General features: G+C 41.6%; 1 protein-coding gene across 1 annotated transcript; it reads right to left on the bottom strand.

The window, feature by feature from the left end:
- Positions 1-6,580: 6,580 nt before the first annotated feature.
- On the bottom strand, positions 6,581-18,614 carry SMU1 (smu-1 suppressor of mec-8 and unc-52 homolog (C. elegans)). Its single transcript, XM_009880649.1, has 11 exons — positions 18,411-18,614; positions 18,155-18,307; positions 17,487-17,597; positions 16,448-16,576; positions 15,039-15,158; positions 14,509-14,625; positions 14,178-14,305; positions 9,543-9,669; positions 8,078-8,245; positions 7,630-7,782; positions 6,581-6,947 (listed from the first exon to the last, which is right to left on the bottom strand). The coding sequence occupies exons 1-11, from the start codon at positions 18,603-18,605 to the stop codon at positions 6,849-6,851; spliced, it is 1,500 nt and encodes a 499-aa protein (XP_009878951.1). The 5' UTR covers positions 18,606-18,614; the 3' UTR covers positions 6,581-6,848.
- Positions 18,615-18,685: the final 71 nt, after the last annotated feature.

Below are 18,685 nucleotides of genomic sequence, written 5' to 3'. Positions count from 1 at the left end.
AGCAAAACATGTTCTTTGCCACTGAAAAATTAAGGCAATTTTTTTCTGATGTCTTGTTGCTCTGTGTGGGATACAGTTCCCCATTTCAGGGAACAACTGAAAATGGACAGCTGTAGGAACTGAGGATACAATAGCACAAAGTAGCTGCTTCCATAACTACCGAGAAGTAATCCAACCTATCATAACCTGAGCTGATGTTTGCAATTACTGCCAGTGTTTCAGTTTCAACAACACCCAATTCATATCATCAAGCTTATAGTCTAGTCTATTACAATGATTCTTCCCACTGTGCACCAGGCATGTAGGACTTGTTTTTTCCCCAGAAAGCTAGCAGCTCCACTATTCCACAGGTTTGCTGTGAAAGTGAGAACGCCCACTGCGGACTCATTTAAGAGCCAGCTCTCATTTTTGCTTCTGCCTGCAAGACTTCAGGGCCCTAACCATCCTCGCCTCCCTGTGCGTTGTCTGCCGGCTACCCAGCAGCAGTGCAAGAAGTTTGCTCAGCCCAGGGGAGTTAACTCAACGATACCAAATCTGCTTTGACCTTGCAGTGTGGCACAAGGTCACACAAGCAAGCAACTTGCCCTATGACTTTTTCATTATCAACTTAATCTGGGAAGACATGTTCCTGCTTCCATTTGTGGATGATTGATAGGATGAGGGGGAATGGCTTCAAACTGGACAGGTTAGATTTAGATTAGATATTAGGAAGAAATTTTTCACTCTGAGGGTGATGAGACACTGGAACAGGTTGCCCAGGGAAGTTGTGGATGCCCCATCCCTGGAGGTGTTCAAGGCCAGGCTGGATGGGACTTGGAGCAACCTGGGCTAGTGGGAGGTGTCCCTGCCTATGGCAGGAGGGGTGGAACTTCCAACTTAAACCATTCTGTGATTCTATGATTCCATGAGTCTATGATTGGTGCTTAAAGCATTAGTAAGGCACACTGAGAGAACCAAGTTTTGATTTAAGCCATACTTTTCCAAAAACACAAATAAAGAAATGCCAGGTTCCATGTTTTCTTAGAAGGTAAGAAGAGCACCATTATAGTGCCCAGAGAATGGGGGGACTTAACCACCCTGATAACTGCTGGCAGGACAACACAGCAGGACATAATCAGTCCAGGAGGTTCCTGGAATGCTTCGATGAGAACTTCCTGACCCAAGTGACAGAGGAGCAAATGAGGAGAGGTGCTCTGCTGGACTGTGTACTCACCAATAGGGGGCTTGTTTGGACTGTGAAGGTCAAAAGCAGCTTTGGCTGCAGTGACCATGAGATGGTAGAGTTCAAGATCCTGGAAGGAAGGAGGAGAGTAAAAAGCAAGCTCTAAAGCCTCGACTTCAGGAGAGCAGACTTTGGCCTCTTCAGAGGTCTGCTCAGAAGCATTCAATGGGATAAGGCCCTGGAGGGAAGAGTGGCCCAAAAAAGCTGGTTAATATTCAAGGCTTACCTCCTCCAGGCTCAAGAGCAGTCCACCCCAGTGAATAGGAAATCAGGTGAAAATGCCAGGAGGTCTGTATGGGTAAACACGGAACGCCGGGGTAAACTCAAACAAAAAAAGGAAGCATGCAGAGAGTATAACCAAGGACAGGAAAGTTGGGAGGGATGTGAACATGTTGTCCAAGCATCCAGGGATGAAGTTGAGCTAAAGCTCAACTGCAGTTGAATCTAGTCAGGGATATCAGACAAGAAGGGCTTCTCTAAGTCTAGGGAAAACATTGGCCTGTTGTCGAATGAGATGGAGCACCTGGTCATACATGGAAAAGGCTGAGGTACTGAATGCCACCTTTGCCTCGGTCTTACTAGCAACACTGGCCTTCCGGAATCCCAGGTCCCAGAGACCAAGGGGAAAGTCTGGAGCAAGGAGGATGTACCCTTGGTGGAAGAGGATCAGGTCAGGGAAGACTTAAGCAAACTGGACATACGTAAGTCCATGGGCCCTGATGGGATGCACCTGAGTGTTGTGGGAGCTGGCAGATGTCATTGTGAGGCCACTCTCAATAATCTTTGATCAATCACGGTGATTGGGGGAAGTGCCCGAAGACCGATGGAAAGAAAATGTCACTTCCATCTTCAAGAAGGACTAGAAGGATGATCCAGGGAACTAAAGACCCATCAGCCTCGTTTCAATTCCTGGGAAAGTGAGGGCGCAGCTAATCCTGGAAACCATTTCCAGGCACATCAACAACAAGATAATCATCAGTAGTAGTCAGTGTGACTGGGAACAGTCATGCTTGACCAACCTGATAAACTTTTATGAAGAAATAACTGGCCTGGTAGATGAGGGAAGAGCAGTGGATTTGTCTTCCTAGACTTCAGTAAGGCCTTTGACATTGTCTCCCACAAGATCTTCATAGAGAAGCTGTTGATACACGGGATGGATGAGCAGTGAGGCAGACTGAAAGCTGGCTGAATGGCCAGGCTCAGAGGGTGGTGATCAGTGGAACAAAGTCTCGTTGGAGGCTCGTGGCTAGCAACGTACCCCAGGGGTCAGCACTGCCTCCAGTCCTGTTTAACATCTCCAGTAATGATCTGGATGATGTGACAGCATATACCCTCAGCAAGTTTGCAGATGACGCAGATCTGGGAGTAGCTGATACAAGAGAGGGTCGTGCTGTCACCCAGATGGACCTTGACAGGCTGGAGAAATGGGCTAACAGGAACCTTATGAAGTTCAGCAAGGTGAATTGCAGTATCTTGCACCTGGGGAGGAACAACCACAGGCACCAGTACAGGCTGGGGGCCACCCAGCTGGAAAGCAGCTGGGCAGAGAAGGAACCTGGGGATGCTGGTGGATAGCAAATTGAACACGGGCCAGTAATGTGCCCTTTTTGGAAAGAAGGCTAATGGTACCCCAGTTGCCAGCAGGTTGACAGAGGTGATCCTTCCCTCTACTCAGCATCGGTGAGGACACGAGTACTGGGTCTGGTTTTGGGCTGCTCAATATGAAAGAGACATGGACGTACTGTAGAGAGTCTAGCAAAGGGCCACAAAGATGCTGAAGGGACTGGAACGTCTGTCCTATGAGGAAAGGCTGAGATCTGGGACTGTTCAGCCTGGAGAAGGCTCAGGGGGGGATCTCATCAATGTATATAAATACCTGAAGGAAGAATGCAAAGACATGGAGTCAGGCTCTTTCCAGTGGTGCCCAGTGACAGGACCAGAGGCAATGGGCACAAACTGAAAAACAGGAGGTTCCCTCTGAACATCAGGAAACTCTTTACTGTGAGGGTGACCGAGCACTGGTGTAGGTTGCCCAAGGAGGTGGTGGAGTCCTCGACCTTTCCAACCTTGGACATCCTGTCATTCTTTGAATAAAACTTGAAAGAACTCTTATTTGTTGATTTCCCTTACAAAGCTTCTAATTTGGGAAGACAGGAAAGGCTTACCTAGTTGGCAGCGCCACGTGCCTGCTTCCAGACAAGCAAATGCCATTTCCTGCCCCACAAAGCAGAGGCAGTATCAGAAGAATTTGTTACTACACAGGGAGCTGTTTCATAGGCTAAGGAACACAAAGAAACTCAAGGGGGCTTCACTACCTCATTTCATAATGCAAGCAGCACGCGTTACAGGTAAAATTGTTACGCTCCTTTCACTTCAGCAGCATCCATCTCCTTGTATCTTGCTCCACGGGGAGCCAAAGAATTCCCACAAACGATTTCTACTCTGCCCTTGAAATAAAGTGTTTAGCCACCTTTCTCCTTAGGATTCACCTAAAGCCTATGCTTTTCCCCCTGACATTCAGATCCAAGTTTGCTCAGCTTCTCTCTTATAAGTCGCCATGATCCAGAAGGTTGTAGGCTTTTACAGCTATCCAGTGAACGCACTGGAGCCCCTATGAACAGGAACTGGAAATGGAGTAACCATGCTTAAGAAGGACTCCCAAAACTCATGCAGACACCAGGTAGAAAGCGAAGAAAAGCTGTACTTAAAGAGCATTTATAACTGACTTTTAATATAATCTTTCCTATAAATGTCTGCAACTTATTTTCTTTCTCATCTCAGACTGAACACTGATGTTATCAAGCTGCCCCAAATCAGAGGCAGGCCCTCTCACCCAAGCTCACGGTCCAAAATCCCCAGCAACGTGCAGAATCATCGATTCACACGGGCTGGCAGGCACCCATGGAGATTCTCTAGTCTTTCAGACCTCATGAGAATTTGGCTGCTTTATAAGACATTCACAATGGATCTCTTCCTCTTGAGATCAAGTCTTCAGTTTTCAGGTGGTCTCTCTAAATCGTACTAGGACTCAAGGGAGGGTTTGATTTTTCTTTGCAGACAGCAAGCTGTCTTTTTTTTGCCAAGATGGCGGTAGCTGTTCCACATACATTCTGCAAGCACATACAGAGAGACAGCCAATTTCACCCAAGCAAGGCTGAAATTCATCAATCCCTAGTTCATAAACAGGAGGATGAACTGACCAACGAGACTTTCACCTCGTGGCACTCCCTCTGTAAAGCATTTTGCACTCCTCTATGTACGACGGAACTCGCCAGCCCCAAGTAAAATCATTGAAGAATAAAGCAAGGCCCATGGGTGAACAATGCTTTCTTTAATATTAGTTAAAACACTAGATGTTGCCTTATTCAAGTCTTACATATACAGGTAAGTGGCATAACACCTGGCTGACTCTCCAGACAGAAAATGTCTTCCTAGATTACATTAAAAAAAATTAACGTTCACATTAACAAAAAAAATTTACAGTTTACAGTTTAAAAAAAAAAAGAACATTTTCAAGATTATCATTATACTTTTGTGCCAACTGCCAGCTATTTTACAAATTACAGCTGCAGCCCAGGAAGTAAGTTTTACCATTGCCCTTTCATAAGTGTTAGTACATTTCATTTTTTTTTCTGGAACACTTGATGCCATAAACTCTGAAACTCTTAAATGGATAAGAAATGGCAGATTTTCTCACATTTTTAAAATAGAGAATGTATTTCAATCTTTCAACATTAAGGACTCTGATAGTTTTATTTGCTACAACTTCTTTGCTTTTAAAGAACAATGTAAGATACAGTTTACATTGAGGATTAGCAGTTCTGTGTAATCTGAAGGCTAAATGAACCACAAGTTAGAGAATAATAAAAATATTTTGTCAGGATCTTCTCCTGTACCAAAAGCCAATGGAGCTTGTCAGATGTATGACTGTCAGATGTTTCCGACACACCAGTGTCTTTTCGGAGGAAAAATAATCATTTTTTGCTATCTAAAAAACAACTTTGCCATATCTATGGAAGTAAAGAACAACTTAAGAATTAAAACATTAAAGCTAAACATAGAACTAAACACTACAGTTGTAGTGAACAAGCAATGCTATGTGAGAAGTTAAGCTAAAATGTTTCTGCATTTCCTTAGGCCAATATGAACACAGACCAATGAAGTGCACCGGTCAGTGCTGAAGATCAGTCAGCAGCTGACAACCAATACTTGCATTAGGATCAAGCCCTTCAGCTGAAAAAAATCATGAGGTTACTTAAATTGGAACTAATTTATTAAGTCAAAGAGAAGTTATTACTGTTTGAAAGACTTGTGGCAGGAAAGCATTCTACAGATCAGGACAGGAAACAGTGTGACAGATTCAAATCTACGTGCGTTTGTCTCATCATTACAGACAAAACCTCATTTTTTGCTGCATCCTGGAAAAACTATGGTCAGACTTTAGAAGATTCTAGTGTACATTCACAACAGTGTGTATTAGTCAGGATCTCAAACAGAATCATCACCTACTGAAAACTTAAGAGCCTGAAAGCATCTTTTTATCATCGTGTGGGACCTAAGTATCACCTTAACTAGGTCCACAGGTATATGAAATTAAAAAAAAAATAAATCTTACAAATTATGTAAAGCTTAAGTATGCCATGCCCTTTTGGGAAAATAGGAAGCCAACTGGAAAAAAACAAAACAACTGCAGCATGTGCAGCATCACAGCACTAGGAACTCGGCCCATGTAAACCTGCTTTTGCATGTTTTAAAATATTGATCCCCTGAGACCTGCTTCAGGTAAAGCTGGTCCGAAGACATTATGCACTTATAGGAAGAGGGCCCAGGTAATAATTCCTTTTAGCCTGGAAGTAAAGTAAAACAAAAAAAAACCAAAACAAAACAAAACAAGACCCCCAAAAAAACCAAAAAACAAACAAACCAAAACCAAACAAAACCAACCAATCCCACCTCCAAAACCTACAAAAAACAAACAAACAAACCCCCCAAAACAAGTATATCTCACTGCCATGTTAGGCAGCTTTATAGCAGGAAGTGCTGGGAGATGGGGAAGAATAGTTTCATTCTGAGGAAGCTGTGTGACACTGCTTAATTGGAAAAATTATAGTGAAAATTGAACACAGCAAAACTCACTGGACTAGAAAAGCCTCTGCCTTCAAGCTGCGGACAGAGTAGCCTCATCTCCGTTCCAGGAAAATCGTGCCTTTGTTTCAGCAGTGAGGAAGAGACAGTTTTCCCATTCCACATAATTCGCTCAAATAAAAAAAAGCATTTTACTGTATTCTAGGAAGTCAGCAACCACTTGTTAGTGTGTATAGTTCCTAGCTTGTTCAACTTTCATAAACACTGTAGGAAGAGTACAGACTTCAGGAGACAGAAAAAAAACTCCCACTGAAGTTGCTTCAGCTACTCTGGTAAAAATAAAAGTATTTGAATTTAACTGATGCTGTATTTAAGCATCAATCTACCTACCTTTAGATCAAGAAGTAAAAATGTTATTCTCTGGAAACCAGAACTAAAAATGGAGCAAATATCAGACTGTGTGCATTTAGACCTTGTTAAAGCACAAACATCAATAACCTGTAACTAACAGGCATACTTCATAGCTCATTGTAAAATCAAGCTATGGCTTCCAGAGCTTGAGGAGGCCATCTTCACTGTAAGTGGCAATCAGGTTCTGGTGGGGGTGATGAGCAATGCCAATGACATCTTTTTCATGAACCTAGAGAATAAGCAGAAAGATGCATCAGGGCATTCTTCCTTTAGCAGATTCAAGCCAAATATTTCCTTCAAACAAGAACTAGAGGAAAGCTGGACTAAGGTTTAACATGCCTTGTGCATACAGCTAAAGCAGAGGAACGTAATCCCTCAGTCTTAAGTCCCAGTGGCAAACAATTTTTATGACATAGCAGTTACTTTTTATTGAGTGAGGGAAGGTTCAGTGAAGGCTTACATCCATCAAAATCCACACCATCTAAGTGTTCCCCATTAAATTTGGACATTCGAGCTGGTATTCCTCTTTAATTTAACCCAAGGCAAATGTAAGCCTGACAACTTTAAATTTGACAACTTGGCCAGATTCTCCATCAGCCAGAGCCCAGGACAGGACATGCTCTAATTTAAATAAATTTGAACCAATTCACTATTGGATTGGTGGCTGAACATTTTCATAACTTGAAAACTTAAAATGGTTCTAAAAAAACCTAAAGACATTCTACAGCCAAGTGTTCTGGAGTTACTGATCATGTTACTGATCATGGCTGCTCTAGGTGAAAGATTCCTTGACACTTCTTCCTTCTTGAGACTTCTTCCTATGGACTTCTCCTTATGGACTTCATAAATAATGAACATTTAGATCATCCTTGTGTTTAGAACTCTGCAAAAGCTCAAAGCTAAGAACTTACAGTCAGAGTTCTCTCCAGCTTGCCGGTCACTGTGCTAAAGCAATAGAGCACAAAATCTTCACCAACACAGTAGATCCATTCACCACGAGGTGAAAGCGCACAGCAGACAAAGTCACCACCTTCTCTCTTACCAGAGCTAAAACTTCTTACAATCTGTAAAGATACCCCCCCAAAAATATTTGGCAGGATTAAACGGCAGCACATCATTACCACGTTCAGGGCAAAGATATTGAGGCAGTACTAGGTCTGTTTAGAACACAGGATCTCTCCACAGCTGCAATCGCTTTCTGCAAGTGAAGCTGTTCTATAGCCTGAGTACAGAATATTTTCTTATGAAAGCAAACTCGAGAAATCAGGTTTAACCCAAGGCTAGGTTATTAACTAGGTTTTTGGAATTCTTAAAATCACTGAGAGAGAGATTTGAAAGGATACCAGTAAGATCACATACTTGTCCTTGCATATTCATGATGACGACTGTATTCGACCTGTTGCAAACAACAAAGTGTTCTGGGTTTTTAGGGAGCAGAATCACACTGTTCACAGTAATGTCTGTCCCAGCGGTGCTGCCAAGAGATTTGAAGGTGTTTGAGCACTCTGTCGTCTTCACATTCCAAACCTAGTATGAAAAATAAATGTAAAACCAATTAGCTTTAAAAAATTAAACAAAAATAAGGTGATTCAGGATACAGGATTCAGATTTTTTAAGGCTACTGAAGGGAAATATGAATTCAAAAGATTGTAGTTTAAGGCTGACTTAAAAAATTATCACATCTATTTTGAAATATGGACACTACAAACAATTTTACTACAACTGAACAGAAAGTGAACTTCTATTATCCAAATTCAGCCTGGCTCACTTTCATTAAGCATATTCCCTGAGGAGTGAGTCCAGACTTGCTTTCTGGTTTTAGCTGGTATCTGTGAATATATGTGCAGCCTCTGCACATGCAATTTGCCTTACACAAGACAAACACAAAAACTGCTGAAAAAGCAAAGCCTCACTGGTATTGCTGGAAGAGATATCCCAGCTTAGAGCTACTTCAGGCTCAACACCAGGCTGTTCTAGCTGTTCAGAATCAGGAAACGGAACTGCTCACTTAATAGTGAAAAGAAAATGTAACTCACTATCTGTGGAATAGTTTTGCTGTTTACATACTAGTACAATCAAAATGCAAGATACCACCTTCTTACGCTATTCCCATGCTTGGGGCAGTCTAGCAAAGAATGCACATTTGAAGTAACACTCCATTTAATATGAGCAAAATCTGTCACACTCTTGTACACCACATCTATAAACCAGATCCGTTCACCCACCCACTATCCACTGCATCGATGCCCTACTTAATGTAGCTGTTTCTATATTCATGTATTTATTATTAGTCAGTAATGTCCTGTACACAACAATGCTTTACTCCTCTTAACTACTACACACTGAGCAGTTCCACTTTTTGCTGAGACGAGAAGCCAAATCTATCACTTCTACAATCAGTTTCATTAATGCTAGATTACTTAGCTTACACGGCAAAGGACTCCTAAGCACCAAGAAATAAACAGGTGTCCAACACAGTAAGCAAGAAAACGCCATTATTTCAGACAAGGGAATCCCCACGTTCTAAGACAAAAGTTGTCACAGTCAATTCTATTTCTAGAATAAAGCAGGAACAGGCAGATAAGTACTGCACTTATGTCCTCCTTTCATAAATACAGCACAAGCAGGCTCTGCAAGAGTCTGTAAGCGCAGTATGAAACTTCATCAGTTCTCATTTACACCAATCTACGGCAAAAGTCACAAGCAGACACTAATGTCGATAACTCCAAGTCCTTCTCCCATGACTGCAGCAGTTATAACAAATCAGCTACAACATGCAAAGAGTCTTGAATGTGTTACTTACAAAAGGTAAATGCTATCTTACCTTCACTGTGCCATCAGAGGATGCACTGATAATATAGTGGCCATCCTGGGTAAAAGTAGCTTCATTGACGAAGGAAGAATGACCACGGAATTCCTTTAAAGTTTTCCCAGACTTTAAACCATGAATCCTGTCACACAACAGAGGTCATAACTGAGTGAGCAACTGAGGTAGTTTGAACCACCCCCTGGCTTCACCATATTTTAAATCCGAGATATCTTTGATAGGCAACAATAAAAAGTGCTAAAAATCCACAAACCCTAAGTCTTTATCACAAGCCTTTCAAAGACATGATGTGTTCCTGAGAAAAGCTCAGGGAAGCTCAGGGAAATACCATCAACCTTCATCCTCAAGAACCTGTATGTAATATACACTGTATATATTACAAGACAGGACTATGAAAGCCAAAACTATGACGCCAACAACAAAAATTACAGAATTGGAAGTGACCCCTGGAGGTCACTAGTCCAACAGACTCCTTAAAGCAAAGCCAACCTTTAAGTAATGTCAGCTTGCTCAGAGCCTTGAGCAAGTCCTTGTCCAGTTGAGTTATGAAAATTTTTTTCCTTACACCCAGCCAGCATTTTTCTCTTTTGCAAGCTCTTGCACTGCCTCTTACTGGGCAACTCTGCAAAGAGTTTGCTTTGTCATCTAAAGGGAATTATATTGCTAAGTTGTATCAACCTTAAATTGTAGTACCAACTGGCTACAGAAACAGTTTTCAAGCAGAAGTCTGAAGCCTTCAGAATGAAGGCTTATTTCATTTTAAGCTTGCTGTGTTGATTCAACACCCAACCTTACATAATTTCAGTTAAAATGCTTATGTTACAGTTCACATGTATCAGGATTTAAAGAGATCAGCGTCTCTCATTGAGATGTTTTGTAATGCCAGATCCACACATTTCTTCATTTTCATCTAAAGCCGTACTGTTGGTACCACTGGGTTTTACAGTACTGGCAAGAGCCTAAAGCTATTAAACTTATTACATAACCCCATTCAATTAAATATGAAATGTATACAGTCACCAAGCACTGGATCAATCTGATTCACAATGTAAGTTCCATATCCTTCAACTCAATTTTGAAAAAGACAGATAAGGAAGCTCGAAACCTTGACAAACTGGACAGATGGACTGAGAGAAACCTCATGATGCTGACAACAGATGGTTGCAGAACTGCCACAGGCATCAGAATCACCTGGGGGCTGACAGGCTGCCGCAGAGGTCTGCAGAAAAGGACCTGGCAGTCTTTGGGGAGACCAAAGTGAAGGCCAGCAGTGTGCTGTGGCATTGAGGAAACCCAGCCACACACCAGGCACATTAGGGGAGGCACACTGCAGATGAAGGTTCCCCCCCTACTTAGCAGAGATGTAGCTACCTCTGGAGGACTGTGTCCAGTTTTGGGCCTCCACTAAGGGGCCACTAGGATGGCCAGAGGGCCGGACCACACGGTGCACGAGGAGAGGCTGAGGGCTGTGCCTGTTCAGCCCAGAGAAGTGAAAGTTCATGACCGTCTAATCACTGTTTTCCTCACAGACAAAAAAGTTAAACAAATTATTATTTAGTATTGTAAGTAAGAATAACCTCAAAGAAGAAAAATAACTGTGAACTAGACAAAACTGATCTAAGCTGCTTTTAACTGCAGCAAAGTGTCTGCGTAGCAACAGAAGAGCTTTGTTGCAAACCAAATCTACCCAGTAGTGAAAAAAATTCCACTCAGTAACAAGACACCTAATAGGTGCAGGATCAGAATTACTGCACAACATGATTGTTAAGCAACACTTTCCAGATGCTAAGAGCTGCAGGAACAAGGGTTTGATGACGTTGCTGCCCATCTGGTAACTTAGATTAGAACAGAGTTTGAGTATTTTTGTGACTATTTGCTAGTATTAAAAATTACAATTAACTTCCATTCTTGCTTTTATCCACCCTGCAATGATCGTTTAAAAAAACAAAACAAAACAAACGCAAACAACAAACAAGCAGAAAAAGGATATTTAAGTCCTTACTAAACACCTGAAAAATTGTAACTATTTGGTTAACATCACTACCTAACAGGTTTTTAAAGAATAAATGGAGTCAGATTCTCCGCAGAAGTGCATAGCTAAATGACAGACAAGATGCAAAGGGCACAAGTTACAAAGGAAAAAAAGAACAAACTAAACCAAAACAGAAAGTCTGTCCTTACGTCCAACAGGATTTTCTCTGAGGGGGTGGTACCGCTGTAGGGCATATGTCAAGAAAAGCAGTGGGGTCTCCTCCACTCATGGAGGTTTCAAGAACTCAGCTGGACAAGGAAGGCCCTGAGCAAGCTGACCTAACTGAAAGGCTGGTTGTGCTTTGAGAAGCATATTGGACTAGAGACCTCTAGAGGTACCTTTTAAATCAAACTATTTTATAATTTATACCTAGTCTGCCTTACACAAGGTGCACAGATGCTTGAGCTTTCTTAGATCACAGGTGCGTGCAAACCTAACCACCTTCATACCTGTCCCACAATAATCCATTGCTTTATCGTGTTCTTGCTTAACAGATTATCTGCACATCAAGTAGCAGTAGTTCTATGAATGTAAGTCTTAGCACATGGAAAACGTCGGGTAATGCCAAGTTTGTTCAGTTTAGCGCAACCACGTTAAGGGGGATGTACTTGCTTGGATTTTCTGCAGACAGACCTCATATCCAACCACTGTAACTGAGCTGACACATTATCCACTTGCTAAACTACACTAACCAGATTGCGCACCAAAGCAACTCCAAAGTTTGTAGAAAGACTCAACTCCCATTCCTGGGTTCCCAAGATCTCAGCTTGTGGGCCTTTAACATCACGAACAGTTTCGCTGCCCAAAAAGAATGACACAGACATTGGGAAATTGAACTATACAGTTTGGTTAAAAAAACCCACAGCTCATATCCCAACATCGTGCTGGTGCTACACAGCAAGGGATGGTTTGCATGAGAAATGGAAAGAATTCCCATGTTCAAAAGCAGAACTACAGACACATCTTGGAGAGATGGGAGTTATCTTTTGGGAGTGAAGAGAAAAATGATCTTGTCTCATGTCTCTATGGCTCTTGTTCATCACTGATAGGAGTTTTTTTTCTCTTGGCAGCATAAATGTAAAAAACATCTGACCACATGATTTTTCTCTAACAGAGACTCCAAAAAAGTGGTACACGTCAGAGATCACAGAATAATTTAGGCTGGAAGACACCCCAGAAGACCTCTATTCCACTGCTCTCCTCAAAGCAACGTCAACTTCCAAGTCACTCATGGTCTCGTTCAATTGAGCTTTGAAAGTCTTCAAGGACTGAGATCCCCACCAGCCTGACCGAACTCTCTTAGCATTGTCCAAGCACTGATTCTTTCCCAAGGGGAAAAAAAGGTTTTTCCTTATATACAGCCAGAATTTCACTTCCTGGAGGTTGTCCCCTGCAGGAACTGTGCGCTTGAGAAGAGTCTGGCATTGTCTTACCTACTGCTAGATGAGGCAACTACATCCCTTCTCAGCTTGCTTTTTTCAGGGTGATCAGGCCCAGTTCTCTCAGCCTGATACACCATGTACATCTGAAGAGATACTCAGATCAAAACCCAACACCCTAAAGCACAGGAAAGGCTGCCCTGCCATTTCCAGATACAAACTGCAACTCCTGCCCTTGAAGCTCTCAGGGTCCATCAGCCTGGCTGTCTTCCAGGGTTGTATCTCTAATATTTTATATCAGACTGCTGGGAAGAATAGATGCCCAGAGAACATACTCTTTGGATCCATCTTCCTCTTGTTCCACTCCAAAGGAAGTTCTCTGGATCCAAGAGAGATAGAGGGGTGGATCAGGGGGCTGGGATTACAGAGATGGATTTAGGGTGTGTGCTGGGGCAAGAACCCTTTTATGATAAGGGCTGGCAATGCACGACTTAGACAGGGAGCAGCAACACGATGCAAAGTGATTGTCCCTGAATGTGTAGGGATGCACCTTACCTCCTCTCACCCACCTGGAGCTCACAGGGACATACAGACCCTTATTCCAGCCCACAGGAGAGCCATAACTATTGCTGACTGAGATTCCCAAGCATTTTTGGACTTTTGGAAATTTTGCTCTATTCAGCAACTATCAGGAGGAAGCAGAGAAGATGCACCAAAATACTTAAAGATGCTCTCAGAGGATTTCTTTAGATAGTAGAAAAAGAGAAGCCCATGATACTGCTTCACAAAAAACATAAACTGGATGGAACCAACTACTGCCATGTCGTCTATTAAAGCTAGTGAGTATGATTAGGCTGTTTAGGCCATTTCAAAAAAAATGTCATCATCCTGTTGTCCTCACATCTTTTTTTACCCTAAGCTTATCATAAAAAATGTTATTTTTCCAGGCTGACACAACTGTTTCTTAAGCTAGGAGTCTCCCGGAAAGAAAATGCACAAGGTCAATGTAAATGACAACAGAGCAGAAGAAGTACTTGGCCCCAAGCCCTGGAATAATACAAGGTAAGCAAGGTGAAAGGTCAAACTTTCAAACTGTTCCTCCCCAACCCTCAGCAGTCCTACTCTATTAGTATTGAAACTCAATGCAAAAAGATCAAATCCCAGGTCAAATCTGTTTGCTTTCCTCCTGCACTGTAGCTCACACATTCTCAGTCTATTTACCTGATTGTCTGATCAAAAGAAGCACTAAGAATTTGGCTGCTGTCTTTGGAGAAACTGAGGCATGTAACACCTTTACTGTGTGCTCGTTCAAATCTTCTCAGACACTGACCACTCTGGATTTTCCACACCTGGAGAGGAAATAGCAAATGAAACAGAGGTGGTTACTTTGTTATGAGATCACAGAAGTTTAAATATCAAACCCAACATGCATCTGTTTCTAATCCATGCTAAAGGTAATTTGTTTTTGTATGGAATTGCAACATTACTGCAATTTCAAGTGAATATTTCTGGTCACCACCTCTGCCAACATACCATACAAAAAGATTTGTACCTTGATCTTTCCATCTTGTGCTCCAGTTGCTAGCATTTCTGTATCTCTACTGAAGCACATACAGAGCACTGCATCATCCATCATCATAAAATTATCTTGTGCCTGGTACTTCAGATCCTAAATGAAAGCAGAAGATCCACCAGTCAAAATAGTGAGTTCAATGAAATATACATTTTAAGGCAAAGTGCAAAAGTACTAGCAGTTTTAACTACAGTTATATTTTATAGCCTATCATCAAGCAGACCTCACAGCTTTATAATAACAGGGAAGTGCTACTGTCACCATTTGAGAGGCAGTAACGATGATCCAGAAAAGTAAAAAAAAATAAAAATATTGCAGAGGGAAGTCTATGGCAAACCAGACAATTAAACCCACATCAAGATTCCAGATCAATATTTGAACCACCCAAGCATACACCCTTTTCAGATTCAGTCCCCGAGAAGTTAAAACAAACATAAAGTATAATCTCAAAGAATAAAACCAGGGGGTCTGGCCAATGAACTATCTGTGTAAAATGAGGCACAATTTACCTTCCTAATCTTTCCCGTAGTGAAGTTCCATACTTCAATGAAACCATCAACAGAGCCAGTAACCAGATACTGTCCATCTGGGGAAAACCGAGCACACTCCACATGTGACTTCTGCCCAAACTGTTTTACAGGAGAATATAAATTAAGCCTAATAAGCAATTTAAAAGGAGCAACTCATTAAAACAAAACTGTGGTCTCATTTTGGTTGCAAAAATACAGTACTTTCTACAGGTATACATTCACAAATTTAATGTAAAGGTACAAAAAAAAACAAACCCTGTCAATACCCACATACTAGCACTTTATAAACAAACTAAAAAAACCTCCTTTTGATCTGGTACTATTTGTGAAACTTGCATCAAACACTTCATGCTTACAGCAGCAGTTGGGTTGGTTGACTTCATATTTCTGTTTTTGCTGTGAATTGTGTATGTTAACAAACACCTTTCCAGTACCGAACACATATCCCTAGCGGACTTCAGAAATTTCTGAAGTAGTGCAAGTTGCTTCACTTGGAAGGATGTTTCTCCAGTGAAATTTTCACAGACAATGTTTGGTATTTTGTTTATATACAGTTTTAAAACTTTTAAATTTTAAATTTTTAAACACAAGTGACCATACAACTGAGTATAGACAAAAGTTTTCAATAATCAATACAAAAATCCAAGATTAGTACTGATAAACAAAACAAGTTCTAATAAAACATTTTTATCACGGTGCTATTGAACACCACAAACTGATTTCATAAGTTCCAACTCATGACTTCCAAAAAACATCTGTTCATTGTAAGAACTGGTAGAGCTGTGAACTAACACTTCTCACTGTTCAGAACAGCTTGGCGAAGTTGAAAAGCCTTCACAGGAAGAAACTGCCTATTCCATATTGTGAGCGCTGCAGGACAACTATGTCATTAGAGTACGGTTTTCCTTCTCTTTTGAAATCTATATGATAAAATCCTTAAAAAGGAGATACTGGTGATATTAGTAGACCTGGTATGTAGTAATTCATGATCAAAACTTAAGTGGCTCACAGAAGCTAATATACAAGCACAGAAGTTTAAGACATGAGTGTTTCCTTGCACAAATAAAGAAGGCGACTAAGCAAACCACTTCTGAAAACTGCACTATTCTGAACTGTGAAGTCAAAGAAACAATTAGTGCCTTTATCATATTCACAAATACGATAAGCAGGAAATCTTGTTAAGGCACTTCATTTCAGACTCTCATGGAAAGTCTCTGGATGAGATAAAGCATAGAGAAGTTAAAAAAAAAAATACAACAAAGACACAGAGAGAGGGAAAGAACTTACAAAAAAGCAAAAGAATTCAGAAGGTTTACTCTTATCTCCCAATGTAAAGCACAGGAAGGAACAAACAGCACTAACACACATAAAAGCAAACCTAACATCACCTTAATGTGTCTGCTTAGCTGCGTGGGGAACTTTTCTTCTTCTACGTCTTTCACAGCTGCTTTGCCTCTGAACAAGTCAATTGTCATACCGGGAGGAAGCAGGCCCTGATGCTGCTGCCATTTCAGTGCCTTTTGAGGAGTTGAAAGCCATACAGTTAGGTATCAGATAACATACAACTTCCTCATTAAAACTTGCTTCTAACTAACACGATACAGCAATAGTTTCTTGTGCCCTTAGAGATTGTATGATTGTACAGTTTGAGGCAAATATGCTGCAAACAATTACTTGAAACAAGACTTATATTCTGCTTCCTAACTCATGGCCACAAACAGAACAGAACATTGTCACCAAAGGATTTTTGCAAGTGAGAATGACTCAGGCCCACTCTTCTCAGTCTACCTTCAGTACACAGTATAAAGTACATACCCAGTGTGAGTTCAATCTTGTGTTAATTTAAATTACCTGACCTGTTCTCTATTTGCCTAGAACTGTATAAATTAAAATGAAAAATGACACATAAGCTTTCTTGGAAGGCACAAGTAAACTTCATTCAAAAGATGGAATCTTATACACCCCCTTCAGTAGAAAGATGCCTTCAGTCACAGGACACACCTGTTATGCCGAGAGAATTTATTTGGCATGCTTACAAGCTTAAAAAGTAAGATTTAAGCCATAAAACAGCAGAATATATGAAATGCTGTCTGCATAGAGTCTCAATGAATATATTCTGATAATCAAAAAAAAAGTAGGCACAACAGCAGAAACAGCATGTATCAAAATGTACTTTGAAAATAATCTTCTCTATGCGCTGAATATTTATTCTCTGGGGAGAAATCTACCACTGGAGTGCTGACTTTTCCTACAACTGCTAAATCCTTGACACATGAAGAAAATATCATTTGTAACTATATCACATGTAAGTGTGCAATATTTAAGCTTTACTTTTAGAGTTGGAGAATCAACTACATCACAGTTAGTTTTATGCAGCAAAGATCTACAGAAACTGACATAGCTACTAAAATATTTTTCAAGAATTACCTGCCCCAACAATGCCATAAGACGAGATGGAGGTACCACACTGACTTCTCCAGCTAACGCTTGTGCAATAGCAGCTCTCCGCTTCTCTTTGCTACTTCCATCTGGGTAGGCCTAGAGAGAAGTTATTCTTATGAAGTGATTCTTCTAAACTATGTTCCATAAAAGCATTCATGGTTGTGAACTGAAGACCTTCCAGATTAATTTGTTATTAGGTGTTCAAAACAGCCTTTATCTTTAACACCAATACTTGAAACATTTGGGATATGCTTTCACTAAAAATGTCAGGCTGACATAATCAGTCAGAAATAATGCCTTGTTATTATTGCCATTATACAACAATTTTATTTACAGAATGTACATTTTCTTCTGCGTTTACAAGACAGGAAAAGCAAGGCACATACGTCATCCTGTTGCAGGATACAGGTATAAATCCACAAACTCCCAACTGCAGTATACTTAAAAACCACTGCGCTGCTGCCTAGTGATCAAGTGTTACACACCATTTCCCAAACACTTCATACAACATGTAAAATCATCAAACTGGAAAGCTGCACGTTCTCACTCCCAGAATGGAAAAGAAAAGATGCTGTAAGCCATTAGCAACTTGGACCAATGGTTGGGGTCATGCAAGACAGCATCCTGAGGTCTCTAGGAAGAGCATAACATACCTCACGAGGATCAAAGTAAGATCTGGCCAGAAGGTTTTCGAGGTGGATGTACCGCTCAGGCTGAGTTTGTTTTAGCATGATCATGGGATCCGTTTGTCTCAGGAGAGACCTGGCAGCACCTAGTTCCCGGAGCTCAATCAACTCCAGCACAACCTGCACCAAGAAAAAGACACCTGTATCAGTGAAGGGTGCCCCCTCCAGAGAGGGGCTTCCCCCCCAAACCAGAAAAGCCCACGCACAGGCTGCTCTCACCCACCTGCTCGTAGAGATCAATGAGGGTCTTGTCAGGCAGCTTCAGCGACTGTATGGCTTGCAGCACTGTGTCCCAATGCCCGCTGTTGATGTCTGCCACAAAGCTCTCAATACTGTCCACAGTGTTGAGGGACACAGTCGTTTCCTCCTGAAGGGTGGCGAGGGCTCGGTGGAGGCTGTTCTCTTTCAGGTACTGCATGATCAGCCGGATCACGCTGCAAGGGAACAGGGCGCACTCACGGCACCAGCCCCGCGGGCTGCCTTCACCGCGGTCCCCCC

Source organism: Charadrius vociferus, unplaced genomic scaffold (genome assembly GCF_000708025.1).
Source record: "Charadrius vociferus isolate BGI_N301 unplaced genomic scaffold, ASM70802v2 scaffold240, whole genome shotgun sequence".
NCBI lineage: Eukaryota > Metazoa > Chordata > Aves > Charadriiformes > Charadriidae > Charadrius > Charadrius vociferus.
This window is presented reverse-complemented; position numbering and strand designations above follow the sequence as displayed.

Bases quoted from the DNA above. Each gene is read 5' to 3' on its own strand.
- SMU1 (XM_009880649.1), bottom strand. From the start codon at position 18,605: ATGCAGTACCTGAAAGAGAACAGCCTCCACCGAGCCCTCGCCACCCTT. The intron at 14,626-15,038 runs GTAAATTGTGCC...GCTTTCATTTAG, and splicing joins CTACGGGAAAGATTAGGAAG to GATCTGAAGTACCAGGCACA. The intron at 7,783-8,077 runs GTATGTGATCTT...GTATCTTTACAG, and splicing joins TCATGAATATGCAAGGACAA to ATTGTAAGAAGTTTTAGCTC.